Genomic DNA, 24486 nt, shown 5'->3' with positions numbered 1-24486 from the left:
ACACAACACGTTGGATGGTGTCCTCAGTGCGAAGACGGGACTTCATCTCCACGAGGACTGTGTGGTGGTCACTCCTACCAATACTGTCATGGACAGATGCATTTGCGACAGGTAGATTGGTGAGGACGAGGTCAAGTAAGTTTTTCCCCTCGTGTTGGTTCGCTCACCACCTGCCACAGGCCCAGTCTAGCAGCTATGTCCTTCAGGACTCGGCCAGCTCGGTCAGTCGTGGTGCTACCGAGCCACTCTTGGTGATGGACATTGAAGTCCCCCACCCAGAGTACATTTTCTGCCCTTGCTACCCTCAGTGCTTCCTCCAAGTGGTGCTCAACATGGAGGAGGACTGATTCATCAGCTGAGGGAGGACGGTAGGTGGTAATCAGCAGGAGGTTTCCTTGCCCATGTTTGACCTGATGCCATGAGATTTCATGGGGTCCAGAGTCAATGTTGAGGACTCTCAGGGCCACTCCCTCCTGACTGTATATCACTGTACCGCCACCTCTGGTGGGTCTGTCCTGCCGGTGGGACAGGACATACCCAGGGATGGTGATGGAAGAGTCTGGGACGTTGGCTGAAAGGTATGATTCAGTGAGTATGGCTATGTCAGGCTGTTGCTTGACTGGTCTGTGGGACAGCTCTCCCAATTTTGGCACAAGTCCCCAGATGTTAGTAAGGAGGACCTTGCAGGGTCGACTGGGCTTGGTGTTTTGCCGTTGTCGTGTCCGGTGCCTCGTGGTCCGATGCCGGGTGGTCCGTCCGGTTTTATTCTTATTATGACTTTTCGTCGCGAGATTTTACAACTGAGTGGCTTGCTAGGCCATTTCAGAGGGCAATTAAGAATCAACCACATTGCTGTGGGTCTGGAGTCACATATAGGCCAGACCGGGTAAGGACGGCAGGTTTCCTTCCCTAAAGGACATTAGTGAACCAGATGGGTTTTTACGACAATCCGGTAGTTTCATGGCCATTATTACTGATACTAGTATTTTAATTCCAGATTTTTATTTAATTAATTGAATTTAATTAATTAATTGAATTTAAATTCGCCAGCTGCCGTGGCGGGATTTGAATTCATAACTCTGGATTTTAGTCCAGGCCTCTGGATTACTAGCCCAGTAACATAACCACTATGCTACCGTACCTGAAATGGTTGTGTTTTGAAGGTCTACAGCGAACTGTTGCGTGTTGTTTAAAGATTCCGTCAGTGTTTCTTTGATATCAGATACAGTGACATTCACGTTTGTTGATGTCGTCACACCAAACTTTACAATCAGGCTACCTTGTTCAATAGATGTGACAATGATTCTCATTTTCCCACGCCTGATTAAATCCCGGACATCTGCTGTAAGTCCTTTTTCCAGCTGAAACGAAAGAAACAGAAATCCACTTCTGAGATTTGTTTAATTTTTTACCCACAGAACATGAGCATCGCTAAAATGCTCTTCATATTACACATTTCAATAAGGCAAGGTTACCCACATCTAACCTTAATCAAAGGCTATCTGTGGATATCCGGGGTGGGGGGTGAGAAGGGGGCTAGCTCTCTTAATAGCCAGCTGGGATTCAATGGCAACTAGTCTTGCCTCTTGTTATTCGTTTAAATGCTGCTTCCCTGGATTAAGTCTGTTGCTTGATCTCGCTATGTGCAACGTGGCTGTTGCTGTGTTTGCCTATAAGAGATACTGTAATTCATAGCCGAGTACTGTAATATCTAATCATTCATTTTCCTTATATAATTATACCTAGTTCTGTCTATTTTCCTTTCTTTCAATTTTCCATTTTAAGTGAACAAAATGTGCTCTGTGGGTAGGTTATGGTGGGAAAGTTAAGATCTTCCAGAATGCCCAAGATTTAACCATTGCTATCACTGTATATTGATTGTTTTCCAAACAGAAATTTAAAAAGGAATCGGGTAGAGGAGAACGATGGTCTGTGAGGACAGTTGGTCAGTATTCAAACACTCGCCATCAACAGTGAGTACAAGGTACTTTGAAATATCAAGTAGAAAAAATAGCTTTCCCACGCCTGATTAAATCCCGGACATCTGCTGTAAGTCCTATTTCCAAATGAAAGGAAAGAAACAGAAATCCACTTCAGAGATTTGTTTAATTTTTTTCCCCACAGAATATGAGCATCGCTAAAATGGTCTTCATATTACACATTTCAATAAGACAAGGTTACCCACATCTAACCTTAATCAAAGGCCATCTGTGGATATGGGGTGAGGAGGGGGCTCGCTCTCCTAATAGTCAGCTGCGATCAAGTGGCACTAGTCTTGCTTTTCATAGCCAAAGAACAAGACCAGATTAAATGATTATTCGTCTCAGTGCTGCTTCACTGGATTAAATCTGTTGCTTGATCTCACTATGTGCAAAGTGGCTGATGCTGTGCTTGCCTATAAAATATAAACCCCAAGATTGCAATATAAACCCCAAGATTTCAACAGCGAACCCAATGAGACAATCAATGATCCGGAACAGCAGACAGAGGGATCCGCGGTACAGCAACCGAAGAGAAAAGAGTCAAACTGGACTCCTCCGGAGGGTCGCTGCCCTCAGCTTGACATGTATGCCCAAGCTGTCAGGAAATGCGTCAATGCCAGATTCATCAGGCGCACTCAGAAGACAGTCCAGAATGTCACCCGAGCACAACGCAACGCCATCAACGCTCTCAAGACCAACCGCAACATCGTCATCAAACCAGCGGACAAAGGAGGAGCCATCGTCATACAGAACAGAACGGACTATTGCAAAGAAGCATACCGACAACTGGACAACCAGGAACACTACAGACGGTTACCCGCAGATCCGACCAAAGAGCACACCCACCAGCTCAACAAACTGATCAAGACCTTCGATCCAGACCTTCAAAGCATCCTACGCACTCTCATCCCACGTACTCCCCGCGTGGGAGACTTTTACTGCCTCCCAAAGATACACAAAGCCAACACACCCGGACGTCCTATCGTATCAGGCAACGGAACCCTGTGTGAGAACCTCTCTGGATACATCGAGGGCATCCTGAAACCCATCGTACAGGGAACCCCCAGCTTCTGTCGCGACACTACAGACTTCCTACAAAAACTCAGTACCCACGGACCAGTTGAACCAGGAACACTTCTCACCACGATGGACGTCTCGGCACTCTACACCAGTATCCCCCACGATGACGGCATCGCTGCGACAGCATCAATACTCAACACCAACAACAGCCAATCTCCAGACGCCATCCTACAACTCATCCGCTTTATCCTGGATCACAATGTCTTCACCTTCGATAACCAGTTCTTTACCCAAACACACGGAACAGCCATGGGGACCAAATTTGCACCCCAATACGCCAACATTTTCATGCACAAGTTCGAGCAGGACTTCTTCACTGCACAGGACCTCCAACCAACGCTATACACCAGATACATCGACGACATTTTCTTTCTATGGACCCACGGCGAAGAATCACTAAAGAGACTACACGATAACATCAACAAGTTCCATCCCACCATCAAGCTCACCATGGACTACTCCTCAGAATCAGTTTCTTTCTTGGACACACGAACCTCCATCAAAGACGGGCACCTCAGCACCTCACTCTACCGCAAGCCCACGGACAACCTCACGATGCTCCACTTTTCCAGCTTCCACCCTAACCACGTCAAAGAGGCCATCCCCTATGGACAGGCCCTGCGAATACACAGGGTCTGCTCAGACGAGGAGGAACGCGATGGACACCTACAGACTCTGAAAGACGCCCTGGTAAGAACGGGATATGACGCTCGACTCATCAATCGACAGTTCCGACGGGCCACAGCGAAAAATCGCATAGACCTCCTCAGAAGACTAACACGGGACGCAACCAGAGTACCCTTCGTCGTCCAGTACTTGCCCGGAGCGGAGAAACTACGCCATGTTCTCCGCAGCCTTCAACATGTCATCAATGACGACGAACACCTCGCTATGGCCATCCCCACACCTCCACTACTCGCCTTTAAACAGCCACCCAACCTCAAACAGACTATCGTTCGCAGCAAATTACCCAGCTTTCAGGAGAACAGCGTCCACGACACCACACAACCCTGCCACGGTAACCTCTGCAAGACATGCCAGATCATCGATATAGATACCACCATCACACGAGAGGACACCACCCACCAGGTGCATGGTTCATACTCCTGTGACTCGGCCAACGTTGTCTACCTCATACGTTGCAGGAAAGGATGCCCCAGAGCATGGTACGTTGGCGAGACCATGCAGACACTGCGACAACGGATGAACGGACACCGCGCAACAATCGCCAGACAGGAGGGTTCCCTCACAGTCGGGGAACACTTCAGCAGTCAGGGACATTCAGCCACCGACCTTCGGGTAAGCGTACTCCAAGGCGGCCTTCGAGACACACGACAACGCAAAATCGTCGAGCAGAAATTGATCGCCAAGTTCCGCACCCATGAGGACGGCCTCAACCGGGATCTTGGGTTCATGTCACGCTACTCGAAAGCCCACCAGCGAACAAAAGCTGGCTTTCTCTGCCTTCCGGATGTTTCTGCCTCTCTCTCTGTTTTTTTTTCCCTGTTTGTTTTTTTTTGTTGAATGTATATTCGGGGGTTCTGTAGGTTACACCTCTCTGTCTGAGCACGGTGATTGCCTTGGCAACGGGCAGTTGCAAAGGCTGTCTGTAATCACCATGTATTGTTCTGTCATTTATAAATGCATAGGCTTCGAGGAGTTCCTGACATTTACCTGAGGAAGGAGGAAGCCTACGAAAGCTTGTAGATTTCAAATAAAATCGTTGGACTAGAACTTGGTGTTGTAAAATTGTTTACAATTGTAAAATAAGAGTTACTGTAATTTATTGTGTGTGAAGTATTTGAGAGTTGTGATAATGTGCAACATAAACGGAAATATTTTTCTTCCCTAGGTTCAGGATATCAGCACGCAACAATGATGGTAACCATTTGATGGCTGGACCCCATTTGACAAGTGCATGCTCAAGGTGATTATTCACGTAAGAACTTTTAGTCGTTGGGGGTTGAATGAATCCCCTCAGCTGAAATCATGCTGCACAGTATTGGTCACATACAAAATACTTTCATATGAAATTCTTCGATAATAACAAAGGTACTAATTCATTAGAAGGAAGAGCAAGGAAATGAGATTACAGCAGAAAGCTCCAGTAAATGAGTCAGCATTTCCATGATTCATTTTAAATATTGTAAACAATTTTACAACACCAAGTTATAGTCCAGCAATTTTATTTTAAATTCACAAGCTTTCGGAGGCTTCCTCCTTCCTCAGGTAAAGTCTCCGAAAGCTTGTGAATTTAAAATAAAATTGCTGGACTATAACTTGGTGTTGTAAAATTGTTTACAATTGTCAACCCCAGTCCATCACCGGCATCTCCACATCATTTTAAATAAACAGAGGAATGGCATACATGTTAACACATGCATTGTTCATACTGTACAATAGTCAGCAACTGGGAGGGAATCTTTTCTGTTAAGTATAAATAAAGATGCATTAGCATTTGAATAGATATTTACTAGCCAAGTACTGTAATATCTAATCATTCACATTCCTTATATAATTATGTCTAGTTGTGTCAATTTTCCTTTCTTTCAATTTCCCATTTTAATTGAACAAAATGTGCTCTGTGGGTAGGTTATGGTGGGAAAGTTAAGATCTTCCAGAATGCCCATGATTTAACCATTGCTATCACTGTATATTGATTGTTTTCCAAACAGATATTTAAAAAGGCATCAGGTAGAGGAGAACGATGGTCTGTGAGCACAGTTGGTCAGTATTCAAACACTCGCCATCTACAGTGAGTACAAGGTACTTTGAAATCTCACAAGGAGAAAACGTAGCTTTTCATGTAACCTTATTTGCAAAAACATACTCATGGTACGGTCTATTTTTTTTCTCTCCAATTTGTCCCCTGACTCTTTTCCCTCCACATGCAAGAATGACTTACTTCGGCTGTGAAATTCTTTACAAAGTCCTTGTATTTCTGGCTGTTTTTATCTTCAAAATCCGATGTGAATTCCACATTTGTAATTCTTGTCGACACTTCCACCACCGTGGCAACTTTGGAAAGTAAAATAATGTTACTTCTTGAGTAAAACCTGAATCGTAAATTTGACGCAGTTCTAGTTTGAAATGGAAATAGAGACATTAGTCCCGATATTAACCTCCCGCTCCCAATGAGAAGAATGCGTGTGGGGAGTTAAAACAACGGTGAAGTACTTACCGCTCTGTTCTCACCGTGCCCCCTCCCACCGCCATTTTAACTGCCGGGTTTTGGGAAGCGGTGGAAAGTGGGGAAGTGGAAAGATAAGTACTTTTAATTTTTTGGCTTTCTTTATGGGCCATGTGGAGCAGGAGCCCCACAAGAAAACCTGGGGCTTCCCCTGCTCCACCACTCACCCTTTACCACGATGCCCTCCCAATCACCTTAATGCCGGGGACTGCTAACTCGGGTCCTCGGCCGTGGCCTCCTGTCACCTGAGATCCAGGTGCCACCCACCAACCACCTTGTGATTTCCACCGGGTTGGGGCAGGAGTCCTACATTCAACATGCAGATGAGGCCCTGGAGGTTAAATGGCCCAGGACCTACGCTGGGACTGTCATGCGAGCGTGCAGCGATCCCCCTCCCCCCTTCCAGCCGCCACAATCATGCCCGAGTTCATATCAGGGTTACTGTGGCTTGGACATTCTGGCACCTTACCGGCGTATCTGAGCGGATGAGTTGGAAAAATGCTCCGATGTGCTCCTGTCCTCCCTCCCTTTCCCAGAGGGAAGGCCCAGCAATGTGACATGTGTTTGCCCATAACGGACATGCAAAACATATTGATATGAGGGAAATACAGACTCCACCATTTGTACGCTGGATGTCTGAACTGCCTGTTAGAACCCTGCAGGTTAATATCAGAGACGGTGGGAAAGGTTCGAGTTCCGAGCGGGTAAATAAGCTGCTGGTTTTTAACTGCCCACCCTCCCCGTTTCCGCCAGTCGTGTCGGTTAAAATCGACCCCAGGGAGGAAGTGCCAATGGAATGACGTATCATCTCAGTCAAGTAATAGAATCAGTAAAGAAATAACAGATAAAGGACGCACAAATTAATAAGGAAGTGAGAGGCCTGCGTTAAATGTGAAAAAATTGAGAGAGATGGAAAACCTGAGGACCAGGTATGAAATTAAAACAGGTGTGATCATGAAGTACAGCGGGTCCACCAGCTCCGAAGAGGGTAAGAACAGGTCAACAGGGAGGGCTCAACCTTCCCCCTCCCAGCCCTGTGTTCTGACAGACGTTCTCCTCCCATTCAAAACACTGACCCCTCCTATCTAAAATATCAGCCCGTCTTATCCCCTCCCTGAGCACCAACAGATCCACTCCCAAGTTCCCACCTTCCTTGCTGTGAAGGAAGTGGAGGATTTTGCTCAAGTCTGGTGTCTAAAGTCAATGATCAGACCAGAGAGCTACCAGAGTGCTTCAGAGAAATGATGAGGTGTTGTTCCTAAAGCTTGCTACCTGTTGACTCCTCCATTTTCACAGCTCATGTTTAGGGAGGATGTGCTGTGACAAGGATATAGAGGCACTGGAGAAGGTGCAAAAAGATTTACAAGGATGATACCAGAACTGAGAGCTAATACCTGTCAGGAAAGAGTGAACAGGCTGGAGCTCTTTTCTCCAGAAAAGAGAAGGCTGAGAGGTAATGTGACAGAGGTCTTTATGATTATGAAAGAGTTTGATAGTTTCGACGTAATCACAGAATCATAGAACGTTACGGCACAGAAGGAGGCCATTCGGCTCATTGTGTCCGTGCCAGCCAAAAAGGAGCTATCCTGCTTAATCCCACTTTCCAGCACTTGGTCTGTAGCCCTGCAGGTTATAGTACTTCAAGTGCACATCCAAGTAACTTTTTAAATGAGTTGAGGGTTTCTGCCTCTACCACCCTTTCAGGCAGTGAGTTCCAAACCCCCACCACCCTCTGGGTGAAAACATTTCTCCTCAGCTCCCCTCTAATCTTTCCACCAATTACTTTAAATCTATACCCCCTGGTCACTGACACCTCTGCTAAGGGAATTAGATCCTCCCTATCCACTCTATCTGGTCCCGTCATAATTTTATATATCTCAATTAAATCTCCCCTCAGCCTCCTTTGTTCCAATGAAAACAACCCCAGCCTATCCAATCTTTTCTCATAGCTAAAATTCTCCAGTCCTGGCAACTTCCTCATAAATCTCCTCTGTACCCTCTCTAGTGCAATCACAACTTTCCTGTAACATGGTAACCAGAACTGTATGCAGTACTCAAGCTGTGGCTTAACCAATGTTTTATACAGTTCCAGCATAACCACCCTGCTCTTATATTCTATGCCTCAGCTACTAAAGGAAAGTATTCCATATGCCTCTTTAACCACCTTATCCACCTGTCCTGCTACCTTCAGGGATCTGTGGTCCCTTTGTTCCTCTACACCTCTCAGTATGCTACGATTCATTGTGTACTCGCTTGCCTTGTTTGCCCTCCCCAAATGCATTACCTCACACTTCTTTGCATTGAATTCCATTTGCCACTTTTCTGCCCACCTGACCAGTCCATTGATATCTTCCTGCAGTCTGCAGCTTTCCTCCTCACTATCGATGACACGGCCAATTTTTGTATCATCTGCAAACTTCTTGATCAAGCCCCACACATTCCAGTCCAAATCGTTAATGTATACCACAAAAAGCAAGGGACCTAGTACTGAGGCTTGCGGAACCCCTCTGAAAACAGCCTTCAAGTCGCAAAAACACCCAGCAACCGTTACCCTTTGCTTCCTGCCACTGAGCCAATTTTAGATCCAACTCGCCACTTTCCCTTGGGTCCCATGGGCTTTTACTTTTTTGACCAGTCTGCCATGTGGGACCTTGTCAAAAGCCTTGTTAAAATCCATGTACACGACATCATACGCGTTACCCTCATCGACCCTCTTTGTTACCTCCTCAAAAAATTCAACCAAGTCAGTCAGTCACGACCTTCCCTTAACAAATCCATGCTGACTGTCCTTAATTAACCCGTGCCTTCCTAAATGATGATTTATGCTGTTCCTCAGAATTGATTCCAATAATTTGCACACCACCGAGGTTAGACTGACTGGCCTATAATAACTCGGTCTATCTCTTCCTCACTTTTTAAACAATGGCACAATGTTAGCAGCCCTCCAATGCTCCGGCACCACGTTTGTATCCAGTGAGGATTGGAAAATGATGGTGAGAGCCTCCACTATTTCCTCCCTTGCTTCTCTCAATAGCCTGGGATACATTTCATCCGGGCCTGGCGATTTATCTACTTTCAAAGATGCTAAACCCCTTAATACTTCCTGCCTCATTATGTTTATCCCATCCAACATTTCACACTCCTCCACCTCCTTTACTACAAACTCCGTGCAGCCTCTCAGCAGCGATGTGGGGTGGGGGGGGCCCACAGGGGAACATGGATGAACACGGGGGCATGGGGGCATGGGTGGGCATAGGGCCACGGGTGGGCAAAGGGCATTGGTTGACAAGGGACGTGGGTGGGCAATGGGCTCGTGTGGGCTTAGGTGGGCATGAGTGGGCATAGATGAGCACGTGGATCATGAATCATGGGGGATGGGATCGGTGGTCAGTGACAGGAGGAGGGGTCATCGCGGGGGCCCACGATTGTTGAGGGGGATGGTCGGGCGTCGGAGGATCAGGATCGGAGTTGAGGGTCAGAGGGGGAGAATCGTGGTCGGGGGTCAGGGTTGGAGGATTGGGATCGGAGTCGGAGGTCGGAGAGGAGAAATGGGGTCGGGGTTGGTGGTCCGTGATCGAGGTGGGGAGTGGGGTTGGTGCAGGTCGGCTTGTTGGGCCTGGGGGAAGCACTCCTGCTTCTCTGGGCCCACAAGCTGTGCCTTTCTAGACAATTAGCTGCAGTCTTGGGCCTTCTCGCCTCCTTTCACGAGGCGTAAAACAGAAGGCCCGGGAATCCCAGCCCCCCAGAAATGAGGAATTAGCTAAAAATGGAGGCCTGATGCCTCCTTGAAAGCTTTTACGGCCCAACCCGCCTCCTGGGAGAGGGTTGGCCTCCCGCCCCTCGTCCCGTTCCCGTGAAAACCAGAAATGGGCAGGTTGGGGGCAGGTCTGAAATGGTGGCAAATTTCAATGCCCCCCTGCCCCCAACCCAACCATTTTTTACTTTGAAAATCGAACCAATCTTGCAGCATACTTACTGACACACTGTCCTCCCCTACAACTCAACCTGTTTCCCTATGTCATTGCAGATACCCAAGAACACATGGCAGCACCGTCCGAGGAGGAGGAGGAGGAGGACACTGAAGCCACACCATCACTCGATCTGACACTCGCTTCCACCAGCTCAGAGACTGACACTGCGCGTCGTTTACAGGCTAGTTAAGAGAAGGGATCTGCACGTGGTGAGACACCGGGCACAAGTGCACAGGAGCTGGGGCGGGGGGAATGGCTACCGCAGGTGCCAGCTTGCCGGCGGGCCAGGTCACTCACTGGTTCTGCTGCAGAGGAGTCAGATGAGGACTTCGATGGGCCAGGCGACGGAAGACGGCTGATGGGCGTACACAACCAAATGCTTGGGGCACTGGAAAGCCTGCCAGAAAGCCTGCGCAAAATGAGAAGGGACATGGAGGAGTCCTGCTCCAACGTGGTATAGGGCTTTGCGCAGAGCTTGGAGCCCATCCTTTCCAACATGGAATGGGTGGTCACCTTCATCAGCACACCTGTGGAAACCACCACGATGCAGCGTCAAATGGCCAATGTCGCGGCTTCCATTGCAGCACAAACCGATATCATCAAAGGTCTGCAAGCTACGGTTGCTGCTCAGACTACTGCAATGGAAGCTCAGACTGCTGCACTCATGTCTCTGGGGACCACTGTGGAACAGGGCTTCCAGGGCGACACAGAACTCCAGCTGACCACCAGGACTGCTAAGGTGCCGCCCCGGGAAAGTGGCAGTGGTGCCAGGGCAGTCGGACCTGCTGTCCTTTCTCAGGACGATAGCATTCCTGCTCCAACCGCTAATACTCCGCCAATGCCCTTGTTGCCTATCGGCCAGCCAGGCCAAACTGCTGCAGCCCATGCTGAGGTGGTGCAGTCTGAAGCCGGGCCGTCCTGGTCCAGAGCTGTTCCAGGTGGTCCTCCAAGGCCATCTGCACACTCCTCCATTGAAGGCCAGCAGCCTCCTACCACCCATGCTCGAGCCACTGGTGAAGCACCTAATAGGAGCACTAGGATAGGTAAAGGCACACGGACAACAGGCACTAAGGCAATGCACAAGGGTGAATAGTTCTGTTCTGTTTCCATAATTTCATTTATTCATTGATAAGTGTGACTTTGAATTTGCATTTGGTGGTGCTTTTTATTTGTACGATGAGCGGAGGGGGAAACCAATGTGCAATCAGGTGGAGGGTGATTTGATTGTTTTGTGGGAGCAGAAAGATGGGGAATGTAGGACTGTTGGTGAGTTGGGGGATGTAGTTGACATTATTGATAGCGGCACGGATCAGGCAAGCACGCAGATCCCTTGCAGACAAGGCATGTGGTCCCTGGTGCATCCTTGCGCATCTTTCTCCACTTCCTCTTCTGGCTCCTCTCCCTCTTCGTCCTCAGCCTCTTGCTGCTCCTCCTCCTCCGGCTCAGGATCTTCTCCGATCATTGGTGGCAAAGGCTGGTCCCTCATGATGGCGAGGTTGTGCAGCATGCAGCAGACCACCACAAATCTGCCCACCCACTCAGCAGAGTGCTGCAGGGCTCCTCCAGACCGGTCCAGGCAGCGAAAGCGTTGTTTGAGGAGGCCTATGGTGTGCTCCACCATGTTGTGTGTGGCAGCATGGCTCTCATTATAGGCCTGTTGTGCACATGTGCGTGCGTTCCTGACTGGAGTCAAGAGCCATGGCTTGCGGCGATAGTCCTTGTTGCCCAGCCTTCGACTTGCCAAGGCGGGTGAAAGATAGCTGGCACATTGGACTGCCGCATGACGAAGGCGTCATGACTGCTCCCAGGGTAGCGGGCATCGACCTCCATGATTTGATGTATGTGGTCGCACACCAGCTGCACGTTCAGGGAGAGGAAGCCCTTTTGGTTGACAAAGACGGCCGAGTTGATATGCAGGGCACGCAGGGCAATGTGCGTGCAGTCAATAGCACCCTGCACTATGGGGAAGCCAGCAATGCGAGTGAAACCCACGTGCTCACCCGTTCAGCTTGTCTGTCAAGAGGGAAGATGATGAATCTGTTCCTCATCTCGTACAGGGCGTCTATGACCTCCCTTTTGCAGCAGTGCACTGCATACTGCGAGATGTTGCACATTTCGCCAGCAGAGGCCTGAAATGACCGAGCCGCAGAAATTCAGCACCACGGTGACCTTCACAGCCACAGGCAATGCTGTCCTTGCCAGGCTCTGAGGCTGCAGTTGTGGCCGCACCAGTTGACAGATCTCGGTCACGGCATCCTTGATGAACCTCAGGCGTCAGATGCAATCCTCCTCGGTCATGTTGAGGGAAGGGACATGGTCCCTGAACCCCTCATTGGATACGGCTTCCTGTGCCTCCTCGTCCTCCTTCTCCTCGCAGTTTGACCTGCTGTGCGTGGGTGCATGCTCCCAGTCATGCTCACTGCCCAGCGGGAGCCCGAGCAGACCACCCATGGTTGCCAGGAATGTTGTTCAAACATGCTTGTAACTTTCCGAACATAAGGCAGTACCTGCCGAACCACTCAAATATACTCTAGGAGCTCTCAGTGAGGATAGGGTGCTTCAAAAAACACTTCCTATTCCACCAGCAGCTATAAGCAATAATTCAGCAACTAACCTATAAATCCTGCATGGTCCCTCCAGGCACTCGAAGACAGGTTCAGGAGTGCGTGATTAAGACTGTGCATTGAGTTGAGCGTTAAGGTCCAAAATGGTGTCTTTCACTTTAAATCAGCATTGCACACAGATTGCACGCATTTTCTTCCAACTTTTCATGATTCCAGTGTTCGGTATTTGCACATACGCTAACTCCTATACCAAGATGGCATCCGGCGCAGCTCACACTGGAAACGTGCATGCGCAGCCAAGTCGCCATCTTGAATGTTCGAGAGACCGCGTAGCGCTGAAGCAACGGCCGCTACACAGCCCAATTTAACGCCCAAGATGTTTTCACTTGTGAGGGAGACCAAAACGAGGGACCATAAATATAAAATAGTCACTAATAAATCCAATAGGAAGCCAGGAGAAACTTCTTTCCTCAGAGAGTGGTTAGAATGTAGAACTTGGTACCACAAGAAGTAGTTAAGGCAAATAGCACAGATGCATTTAAGGGGGTGCTGGAAAAGTACAAAAATGCAACGGCATTACCATCGCCGAATCCCCCACCATCAACATCCTGGGGGTCACCATTGACCAGAAACTTAACTGGAACAGCCATATAAATACTGTGGCAACGAGAGCAGGTCAGAGGCTGGGTATTCTGCGGTGAGTGACTCCCCAAAGCCTTTCCACCATCAAAAAGGCACAAGTCAGGAGTGTGATGGAATACTCTGCACTTGCCTGGATGAGTGCAGCTCCAACAACACTCAAGAAGCTCGACACCATCCAGGACAAAGCAGCCCGCTTGATTGGCACCCCATCCACCACCGGCGCATTGTGGCTGCAGTGTGCACCATCCACAGGATGCATTGCAGCAACTCGCCAAGGCTTCTTCGACAGCACCTCCCAAACCCGCAACCTCTACCACCTAGAAGGACAAAGGCAGCAGGCACATTCGAACAACATCACCTGCACATTCCCCTCCAAGTCACACACCATCGCGACTTGGAAATATATCGCCGTTCCTTCATCATCGCTGGGTCAAAATCCTGGAACTCCCTTCCTAACAGCACTGTGGGAGAACCTTCACCACACGGACTGCAGCGGTTCAAGAAGGCGGCTCACCACCACCTTCTCAAGGGCAATTAGGGATGGGCAATAAATGCTGGTCTTGCCAGTGACGCCCACATCCCATGAACGAATAAAAAAAAAGTGGGACAAAGGAATAGAAGGTTATGTTGATGAAGTTAGATAAAGGGGAGGCGGTAGGAGGAGGCTCGTGTGGCGCATAAACACCGGCACAGACCAGTTGGTCCAAATGGCTGTTTTGTGCTGTACATTTCTATGTAAAGAGCAAGCAATATTTCGTTCATCAAACATACCTGTTCTGACCTTCCTTGTAATTGTCTGCTGCTGACCACAAGTAGTTGTGGATATTAAAATCTGAAATACAACGTCAGGCTGGAGATTCCTAAATTCTGCTGCTTTTTGCTCAGTTTGAGTTTTATTCACTGCAACACTCTCTGCGAAGATAGTGACATTGAAACGAGGCTGTTTGAATGCATTGTTAGTGTCCCAGGTAATGGAAATTGTTTCACTTTCCACCTTTATCAAATTAATACGAAGGAACTTCAGTGGTTCTGCAAAAGAAAATGATGTTGTTTATCATCAAGCATCAGAATCTTAATCATTGCCGTCCTAAACAGATCTCTTGTAAAAATATTGACATCCTTTACATGATATTTGCTGGGAGAAAGGATCGGAGAGGAATAGCTGTATGGTGTCTTTAGCAATGAATGGGTTGGGTTTCAGAATATTCACTGTGGTGAATTTTCCTGTCATAACGGTGAAAAATGGTGAACCATTCCATGCCCACATGCAGCGAGACCTGGACTGATAAGTGGCAAATAACATTCACAGCACACAAGTGGAAGGCAATGACCATCTCCAGCAAGAGAGAGCCTAATGAGAGGAAGAAAGAGAGAAAGAAAGAGATAAAGAAAGAAAGAAAAAATGAAAGAAAGGTAGGAAGATTGAAAATAAAATCACATTTCATTCTCATGCATTCACCTGAACTCCTCCCCTATAATACTGACCTGCCATTGAGTTACAGGTGTCCTATGATCTATATTTACAAGAATGTTAGCAAATAAATAAACTTCAACATAGAATCTCCTCAGTGATTCATGGAGAGTGATTATATACTGGCTTTGTTATCGCACATAATATTCCACTTACCACAGGGTGCAACACGAGTCGTGGTGCTGGGAGCTGTGGTGAAGGTAGGAGTGGTGGTGGTTCGAATGATGTTGGTAATGCTAGGAGTGGTGGCAGTGCTGGGAGTGGCGGTGCTGGGAGTGGCGGTGGTAGGTATCGGGGTAGGGGTGGTGATGGTAGGGATGCTGGTATGTGTTGTGGTATTAGGTGTAGTGGAGGGAGGCAGTGTGATTGGGGTGTTGGTGCTAAGTGTGGTAGGCGTTTTGCCAGGTGTGGTGATTGTTGTTGTAATAGTTGTGGTGGTGGTTGTGGCAGAAGCATTTGGGATGCTTGCTGTACTGGTTGTGGAAATGGTGGAAGGAGTCGCACTGGTTGGGGAAATGGTGGTAGGAGTCGCACTGGTTGAGGAAATGGTGGTAGGAGTCGCACTAGTTGGGGAAATGGTGGAAGGAGTCGCACTGGTTGGGGAAATGGTGGTAGGAGTCGCACTGGTTGGGGAAATGGTGGAAGGAGTCGCACTGGTTGGGGAAATGGTGGTAGGAGTCGCACTGGTTGGGGAAATGGTGGTAGGAGTCGCACTGGTTGAGGAAATGGTGGTAGGAGTCGCACTGGTTGAGGAAATGGTGGTAGGAGTCGCACTGGTTGAGGAAATGGTGGTAGGAGTCGCACTGGTTGGGGAAATGGTGGTAGGAGTCGCACTGGTTGGGGAAATGGTGGAAGGAGTCGCACTGGTTGGGGAAATGGTGGTAGGAGTCGCACTGGTTGGGGAAATGGTGGTAGGAGTCGCACTGGTTGGGGAAATGGTGGAAGGAGTCGCACTGGTTGGGGAAATGGTGGTAGGAGTCGCACTGGTTGGGGAAATGGTGGAAGGAGTCGCACTGGTTGGGGAAATGGTGGTAGGAGTCGCACTGGTTGAGGAAATGGTGGTAGGAGTCGCACTGGTTGAGGAATTGGTGGTAGGAGTCGCACTGGTTGGGGAAATGGTGGTAGGAGTCTCACTGGTTGGGGAAATGGTGGTAGGAGTCGCACTGGTTGAGGAAATGGTGGTAGGAGTCGCACTAGTTGAGGAATTGGTGGTAGGAGTCGCACTGGTTGGGGAAATGGTGGTAGGAGTCGCACTGGTTGAGGAAATGTTGGTAGGAATCGTACTGGTTGAGGAAATGGTGGCAGGAGTCGCACTGGTTGAGGAAATGGTGGTAGGAGTCGCACTGGTTGAGGAAATGGTGGTAGAAATCACAGCAGAAGTGGTGGAACCTGCAGTGAAAGTGAAAGACAGAAAATTTTAAGAAGCACATTTGTAAAATTGCTCCGAAGTTTTTATTTCGAAGTCTACCCATAACCCAGTCACTATGTGTGTCCACTTACTGCATCAAATAGTGGCAGCTTTGCAGGTTACCACTTGCCATTTGACTAAAGCAAAGTTCAGTTGTGGTGAAAATGAGCGCAAAGGATATTAGTGTATTAAAATCATGAGGCAAGAGGGCAGAGATTAGGTGGTTTCAGGAAAATAGAGTATGGCATGAGGGAACAAATGCATTGGGAATGAGTGAGTACCAGATGAGTTGGCAGAATAGGAAATAGTAATGAATGAATGCCAATGTCCATTACTTTTCCGATTGAATTAAAATCCCACATTATTGTGTTTTCTGTGGGTTCACTCATCTGCCTGTGATGCCCCCCCCCCAATTATTTTAATTGACAGGAAAATCACCAGGCTGATAATCACATGACAGTAAACACTGGCCACTACCCACTGATGCATTGCTACCTTGAGGTACATAATGGCAAAATAACGAAAGGCACAGTTAGCACCAGACAGTTAAATGAAGTGATAAAAATAAACTATGATGCCCATTCTTTCTATTATTGTATGAAAATGCCAAAATTCAGAGAAATGGATCAGCAATCCACAGATGGCCTAGAAATTCGATGATGCCAGTAAAATGTGTGCCAAAGTGTCCAACATGGTGGGCAGCATACCCACGCTCATTTTTAGCCAGCAGTGCACTGCGCACCATGTTGGTATAGGCATCAAATGAGCCATCCAAGGCCCGCCCCTGAAACGGGTTAGGTTCTTTGCATAAGCAATAAGGGGCCTAACATCTGTTTGATGCCTCCTTTATCAAATTGATTTGCCTTGAACACAGCCAATGCCAGGCTGGCTACGTTCAGGTAATCCAGGCCCAGGTGCAGCCTAACCAGCAGTCCTTAAAGGAACCGCTGCAGGCCGACACCAGAAAGGTACGTTTTTTAAAGATACTTACCTGAATATGGAGCTGTAAGTGCTGCTCCAGGCTCCACATTAATACCACGGGCAACTGCCAGCCACCAATTGCCTCCCTTCCCGATTGCTGCCTTGAGCCCCCTCCAGATCTTTGCATTGACCCCCTCTCCCAGACGCTCCCCTCCCTCCTGATCAACCCTCTCTTGCAAGACCTACCTGAATCGTCGACAGTGGCCCTAAATTCGAACGATTTTTGCTGGCGAGCTGCCTGGGGATGCCCAGCAGGCGTCTGCAGCTCGCTGGTCTGATGCAAATATTGAGTGAGCCTCGGGCCTACCCATTCCAGCGCAGAGATCAACCAATTTTTTGGCCGTAGTGTTGCCAAAAAAAAAACGATCCTGGTATGAGAGCACATAGAGCTCCATATCCAGCACTGTTACTTTTCAGTCCCTGAAGCTGGTAACCAAACGACACTAAACGGCACAAATTTGATAGGGTGGACGTCGAGAAGATGTTTCCACTTGCGGGGGAGACCAGAACTGGGGAAATAAATATAAGATAGTAACTAATAAATCCAATAGGGAATTCAGGAGAGGCTTCTTTATCCAGAGAGTGGTTAGAATGTGGAACCTAGTACCACAAAGAATAGTTGAGGCGACTAGCATAGATGCATTTAAGGGGAAGTTAGATAAGTACATAAGAGAGAAAGGAATAGAAGGAAATGTTGATGGGGTCAGAGGAAGAAGGGTGGGAGGAGGCTCAGACCTGGTGGGCCGAGTGGCCTCTTTCTGTGCTGTAAATTCAATGTATTTTTATGTATTTCGAAGAAGAGCAGGGGAGTTCTCCCCAGTGTCCTGGAAAATATTTATCCCTCAATCAACATCACTAAAACAGATGATCTGGTTATTAACCCAATGCTGTTTGTGGGACCTTTAAATAAAATGTGCACAAAATCGCTGCCGCGATTCCCTACATTACAATAGTGATTGCACCAGATTTATTTCATTGACTGTCCAGCGCCTTGGGATGTCCTAAGGTTGTGAAAGACACCATATAAATGAAAGTTCTTTCTATCGAAGAATGCCTACCTGTTACGGTGACAGAGCTTTCCTTATCAACTGCTTTGATTGCATCACCAATAGCACTTTGCAGGGTGGCAGTGGTGACATTTGAGTCGTTGCTCAGGAAAGCCAGGAAATTTACCACCACACTTCCATTTTGAAAACCAATGATGGTGATATTAAAACTGTTATCGTTCAATTTACTTGGTACAGTTTGTATAACCTGAAAAGAATAAACACAAATATTATTTTAATTCCAGTAATAATGAAAGCCTCAGTCACCATTATCAAGAATGTCTTCTAGTTCTATTCATCCACTCACCCATCTCATTAGTGATGTTGAGTATGTTCAGACTGGCAATGCTGGGCCCACCCAACTGTTACAATTCTAGCATCATTCTCATGTTCACAAAACGTACAAGTATCTCAAGAACTGAAACCTCCATCATAGTTCTCTGCTGTGATTAGATTCGCATAGTCCAGATTTAACAATTGACTCAATCACAGTAAGTTGCTTACTGGAGAACACCATCTCAGAAGCCATTTACATATCCTTCTACCAAACCACAGGATATAAAATCACTTGTCCTGATTTAAAATAACATACAGAAGCAGTAAATTCAAGAGATACCATTTGAGCCAATATTAGTGAGAGAATTAGAACCAGTCCATGAAGGGATTAATACACCCTTTTTCAGTCAGTGGTTTCTTCCAGACTTCTAGCAAGAAACAAACTGGTTTCTCTTTTATAGATCTTGGGATGAGATGTTACACGTGGATGGTGTGAGTTACAAAGACCCACAGAAGTTTGTTGCTTTACACCAGAACTAAAGACTATTGAAGAAGAACCCAGATATTTGCAGTTTTGTGACCTTTGAAGACAATGCTGTCAATCACTCATGATCAAAGGTACAGTTTGTTAGATGATGAAATGGAATGCCAATAAGTAATTAATCACATTTCATCTGTGTCACCAGCATCTTCTGAAGTTCTTACAATCTACAGTACAATTTATACCAAAAACAAAGCTCCTTTAACTTAACAAATTTCCTGATCAATCATGCTTGCTTGGTTTACAGATCAGTGGTGGTGATTTTCATGTCTTTACCGTCCCATTTGCACTTCAAAATTGGGCAATGATGGGACCAAAGTAGCACGAGTGGTTGAAGCTCTAACTCACTGCTTGGTTCCCGCCCATTCCAATTTTCTGGCAGACCTCAATCTAGGCAGCTGGAAATCTGACTGGAAGCAGGAGGGAGCCTCATGAATGTGCGTTAATCACGGTCAGATGATGTAATTATGATCCCCAAAGCCATTTTTGTCCCTGCCCACCAGATTACTGCCAGTTCCTGCTCCTGCTCAACAAATAAGGCAGTAGAAGTAGGAAGGCAGCCATTCCAAGCATATATTAAAGGGATCCTCAGCTGCAGTCACGGAAAGATGGACAGAAGTTTGGCTGACGTTTTTATGCCACTCCCTTGTGGGTTTTGTTGATTTCGGGCTTCCACAATTCACACCCTCGCTGTTCTAGATGCTGTAAAATTTTTTCCTGCTGCTCAAAACTGGTGCTATTTCACATCTGACACTTCCACCCTTCTCCTTTAAGGTGTTGCTGCCGGTCCTACAAAATCAGCTGCCCCACCAGATTTCCCGTCCCCAGATCAGTGAGCAGCCTATGGGAAGCGCATTTTATGCCAGCAACTTGCCAAATCAATGTAAATGACATGGATCTCAAGCCGACCCCTTCAGGCAGGCGCAGCACACACCCGGGTCCACCACACACACATCAAAATCACACCCAGAGTGTTTCCTGTCTTCCATTTAAATGAAGGAGCAGTCATCATCTTCAGCATTATTACATAAACCAAATGGAATAAAGGCAAAAATTGCAATTTTGTCACATCAACATTGTTCAAAAGTGAAATCCACCCCTCCCCCTCCCTTCTCCACCCTTCCCCCCATGAGAACAACTTCCTCCACTCCACCTAGTTTCTACTCCAATCAGGTTCAAACCAAGAATCTGAGCTTGGGGCCCATTTGATCCTTGACGAGGAACTGTTTGTGATTGTTAACGTTACACAATCCATTTACATGGCTGAAAAAAGATTCTTAAATGAAGTATTTATTCGTGAGTTCCATTTTACATCTGTTGTGCAACACAACACAGGGTGAAAATTCACCACCAGCTGACTATTCCAATACTTTTGTTTCCCTGCAGTTAATTACTGTGTATCTATTGCAAGATTACTATAAAAGCTTCAGAACACATCCGCCAGTTCATAATCTACTGTCACTAGTTTCTCTGTACAAATCAGCTTACCAGCAACACCCATGAAATAAATTACAATTCTCCAGTTTGCTGTTACTTTTTCTTCTTCCTTAATCTGTCCATCGGCTTTTAAACCCTTGAGCTGGCACTTTGTACAAGTAGGTAATATTATTGTCTTGTGACCCCAACCTCCTGTTCTCCCCTTTCCTCTTTATTTGGATCAATCCTACAAAGGAGCACATTCCTTTTTGATTTCCGGTTCTGACGGAGAGTCATCAATAAACAATCTTTATGGATACTCATTTTTTATTTTTCATGCCCGAAACCCCGTGCTTTCCTCTTTATGATTCTGAGTTTTGCAACATCTGTTAAATATAATTTTAGTAGAAATTATCTGGTGATTACAACATTGCTCTTTGTGAGACCTTGCTGTGCACAAATTGGCTGCTGCATTTCCTACTACGCTTCAAAAGTATTTCATGGGCTGTAAAGTACTTTGATACATCGTGAGGTTGTGAAAGGCACGACATAATAAATGCAAGTCTTTCTTAAAAGCTACAATTTTGCATCCTGGGAATGAAAATGAGGAGAGATGGAGAACGGGCGGCTGGTCCACTATTGCCCATTTTACACTACCACCCAAAGTCAAAATTAGCCCCCACTGAGTCTACGACTTCAATTGTAACGGGGATTTTTCTTTTAAGAACAGGAACAAACTCAAAAGTTAGTTCACTTACTACATTTGTAATTTCGGCTGATAAGTTCCTGTAGGCTTCACTGCTGGGATTTTTTAACTCATTGCTGAATTCTCTGGATCTCAATCTTGCCTTCATTCTGAATGCTTTTTTGTCTGTGGAAACAATAGTCAACTAATCATTACTCACCATTACGAGTCGATCCCCTGTGGCATTGCACAAGGAGAGTCAACACCAAGAGCAGTCTTCAGCTGAAACTGAATTAGACGGCAGGGGGAATAATTAGACCATGGTGCGCAGACGTAAGTCAGTCCCCATTTTTAAGTCACAAAATCTCTTCTTTTCCCTCTCCTTGTCCTTCTCTTTAATTCAGTTACCATTTTAAAGTCATAAATTCTGAAAGTGTTTATCTCCATTATAAACTCCTGATTCCACTTTTATAATGAGAAGTGTTTACATAAACATGTCATCACATCAAACTTCTCTCTACCTACCACTTCTCAACCCCTTCTCTCACCCTCCTCTCTCTTTGTTTCAATCCCGTCTCACAGTCAACTCCCTTCTTTCACAATGTATCATTCTCACAAACTTCCCTTTCTCTCTACTCACCCTTGCTATTACTTTCAACTCCCCTTCTCTCAACATACTTGCACATTTGCATCTGTCTCTCTCAACCCCTCTCCCTCAACTCCCACAGTCCTCACACACTCTCTCAACCCTCTCTATGCCCCTGCTTCCTTCTCCCTTCTACCCTCCCCTTTGACCTAATTCCCTTATTGAGGCATTGTTTCCTTTCAAAATTCTTTCTAAAAATTCAAATTAGAATGAGGAAAGAATCCAACTGGCTTTTTCTCAAGTTCATAGAACACAAAACAAAAGCTACAACAGGTGTGTAATTAGTACACTGTCATTTTTCTCACCGACTCACACAGACACACCGGCCCTGTAATTCCACTTGGGTTCTGCCAATTTATTACGAGTTATGGAATGGGGACAGGGAGAACCAGTGACACAATCACTTTTAAAAATAACACTCGATATAAATATTATCTGAATGAGGCTTTTGAAATTTGTCCCCTTGTTTTCCAAAATTCTGTAAAGAAAAGCTACTGAGCAGAAAGTTGAAGAATCTGAAGAAAAATATTTTATCAGTACAGCTGACTGAATGGTACTGATACATCCTGGGTAATTAGTTACACTGCACATGCTCAGACTGCATATTCCACATTCAGCCAACGGAGTCACAGGCCTGGCCAAAAATATCAACTGCAAGCCCAGTCTTTCGGGAAAGCCTGAGGCCTTCAAGTGGAAACCTTAATGAAGGCATTAAAAGACACAAAAGATAATTCAATGGATACATTCAATCATGTTACTGTGAAATATATAATATTTGATTTATTTTTGCTTTGTATAAAGGCTTATTTTTTTACAAAAGAAATGTTAGTTATGGAGGAAAGAAACTGGATACTGAAGAAAGAAGTTCAGAAGGCATTTTGAGGGAAACATGACCAGATTGTGCAATCAGAGCGAAGAGTTTACATCGGCAATACCCATAATAAACGTGGGCAGAGGAATTTATGATGGAGAAAGCTGACGAGGGGAGTCGGGTGGCAGACCTAGGACAGAACCCCAACCTCTATTGTAAAGTGATGTGTCTAATTATATATCACATTTATATATGGTGATATGCAATTAGATACAATGTCACTTTACAATATAGTTTTCACTCAAGTTAAAAGCCCTGAAATGCCTGCACTCTGGGAGGGTGGGCAGGATGATTACCACCTACGGAGAGCCATTAACTTGGGACAGAACCCAGTTATGATGGGATTGTGTCCTAGATCTTCCACCCATCGCCCCTCATCATGGAGGCATATCTGGGGGAGTTTCTGGGCTTCTCCAGGAAATTCCATTCACTACACCCTAAAAGGCCTCAGTGATATTCATGTCTGTTCAGAGCTGGCATGAGTACTGGTAAGGTCCCAGGAAAGACCCCCTAGACTCCGAAGAGAATGGTAATCAGGCCCACAATGAAGCAATTTCCGTTGAAATGTCTACATATTGCTCCATTAGGAGCAAATCGCAAACTAACCAACCGCATTTATTCAGCTCTAAAAGTGTCTTGGGGTCCCCGGGTTGGAGTGGCCGGGTAGGACGACAAGGGAAGTTTAAGGGAAGGAGTTCTGCACGTTTGAGGTCAATGGAAGGAAACAGGAATCAGCCTGAAGGAAATATATTTGGAAATTGGGAGGAACAGGAGTGGGAAGTTCAGAGGAACAACGATACAAAGAAAGGAAAAGTCAGACTACAAGTTTTCCCTTGATCCCAGAATCCAAGGAGTTGCTGGAAGAACTTCTCCAGATATGAGAACAATATTCAAGTCATGGACAAGTTGGGCTTTATAAAGAGCTCAAGTTAATGAAGGGGAAATAAGTTACATTCAGAGTGTTACGCCAGTGTTGTTGTGATAATGATTTTGTAATATTATAAATATAATTAAAGCATTTAAAGTAGCCACAGGAAACTTGCCAGAGACAACTAGAATGGATGTAGGAAAGAGCCTGGATTGCATCACAGATAAAGATCAGTGAAGGTAAAGTACTTACTGTTGCATTCACTGACTGTCATCGTCAAGCAGTCAGACAAAGCACAGATATTTGTCAGATTTACGAAACACGTATTAGGGTCTGTAAGTTAAAAATGGAACATTTCAGTCAATATTGAACCTGAATTCCTTTGATGAGTCAATGGAATACAAACACATCATTCAAATGAGACCCTTGAATCTTTCTTATGGCCCAATGGATAAAAGCACTGCCTGGTGCATCACTGAGCATTTTGGGCTAAAGATCCTAGTCTTCTATCCTTGGTCCGTGTTGAATTATCTGATCTCAGTTGGGAGAGCACCCCTGAACCAGAGAAAGGAAAATCAGCTAGGGTTCTAGCTCCTGATCACTATACAGTGACTCCTTTTGAAAATACACGGGCGTGATTTTAACTTGGAAACCGGGTGGGTTGGGGGCAGGGGGTAGTAACAATTTTAAAAGTCTAAAACCCACCCGCAACCCACTTCCAATCCGCCCACTTATGGATTTAACGGAGGCGGGACGATGTGTGGGCGACCAACCCGCTTTTAGGAGGCGTGTCTAAAAGCTGTCAAGGAGGCTGTGGGCCTCCATTTTAACAGATTTTTTGCTTTTAA

The 24486-nt window shown here is 46.3% G+C and overlaps 1 protein-coding gene across 1 annotated transcript in view; it reads right to left on the bottom strand.

Annotated features, from left to right (window-relative positions):
* The window catches only part of LOC137326862 (uncharacterized), a 66829-nt gene extending 42917 nt beyond the window's left edge, over positions 1-23912 (bottom strand). The window contains exons 1-9 of the mRNA XM_067992244.1: positions 23891-23912; positions 22482-22597; positions 18348-18543; positions 15645-16289; positions 14201-14458; positions 13038-13137; positions 10592-11245; positions 5968-6118; positions 1142-1361 (exon numbers count right to left, since the gene is read on the bottom strand). Coding sequence (XP_067848345.1) covers positions 1142-1361; positions 5968-6118; positions 10592-11245; positions 13038-13137; positions 14201-14458; positions 15645-16289; positions 18348-18543; positions 22482-22597; positions 23891-23912 — 2362 coding nt within the window. The remainder of the gene's footprint in view (positions 1-1141; positions 1362-5967; positions 6119-10591; positions 11246-13037; positions 13138-14200; positions 14459-15644; positions 16290-18347; positions 18544-22481; positions 22598-23890) is intronic.
* Positions 23913-24486: the final 574 nt, after the last annotated feature.

Source organism: Heptranchias perlo, chromosome 11 (assembly GCF_035084215.1).
Source record: "Heptranchias perlo isolate sHepPer1 chromosome 11, sHepPer1.hap1, whole genome shotgun sequence".
NCBI lineage: Eukaryota > Metazoa > Chordata > Chondrichthyes > Hexanchiformes > Hexanchidae > Heptranchias > Heptranchias perlo.
This window is presented reverse-complemented; position numbering and strand designations above follow the sequence as displayed.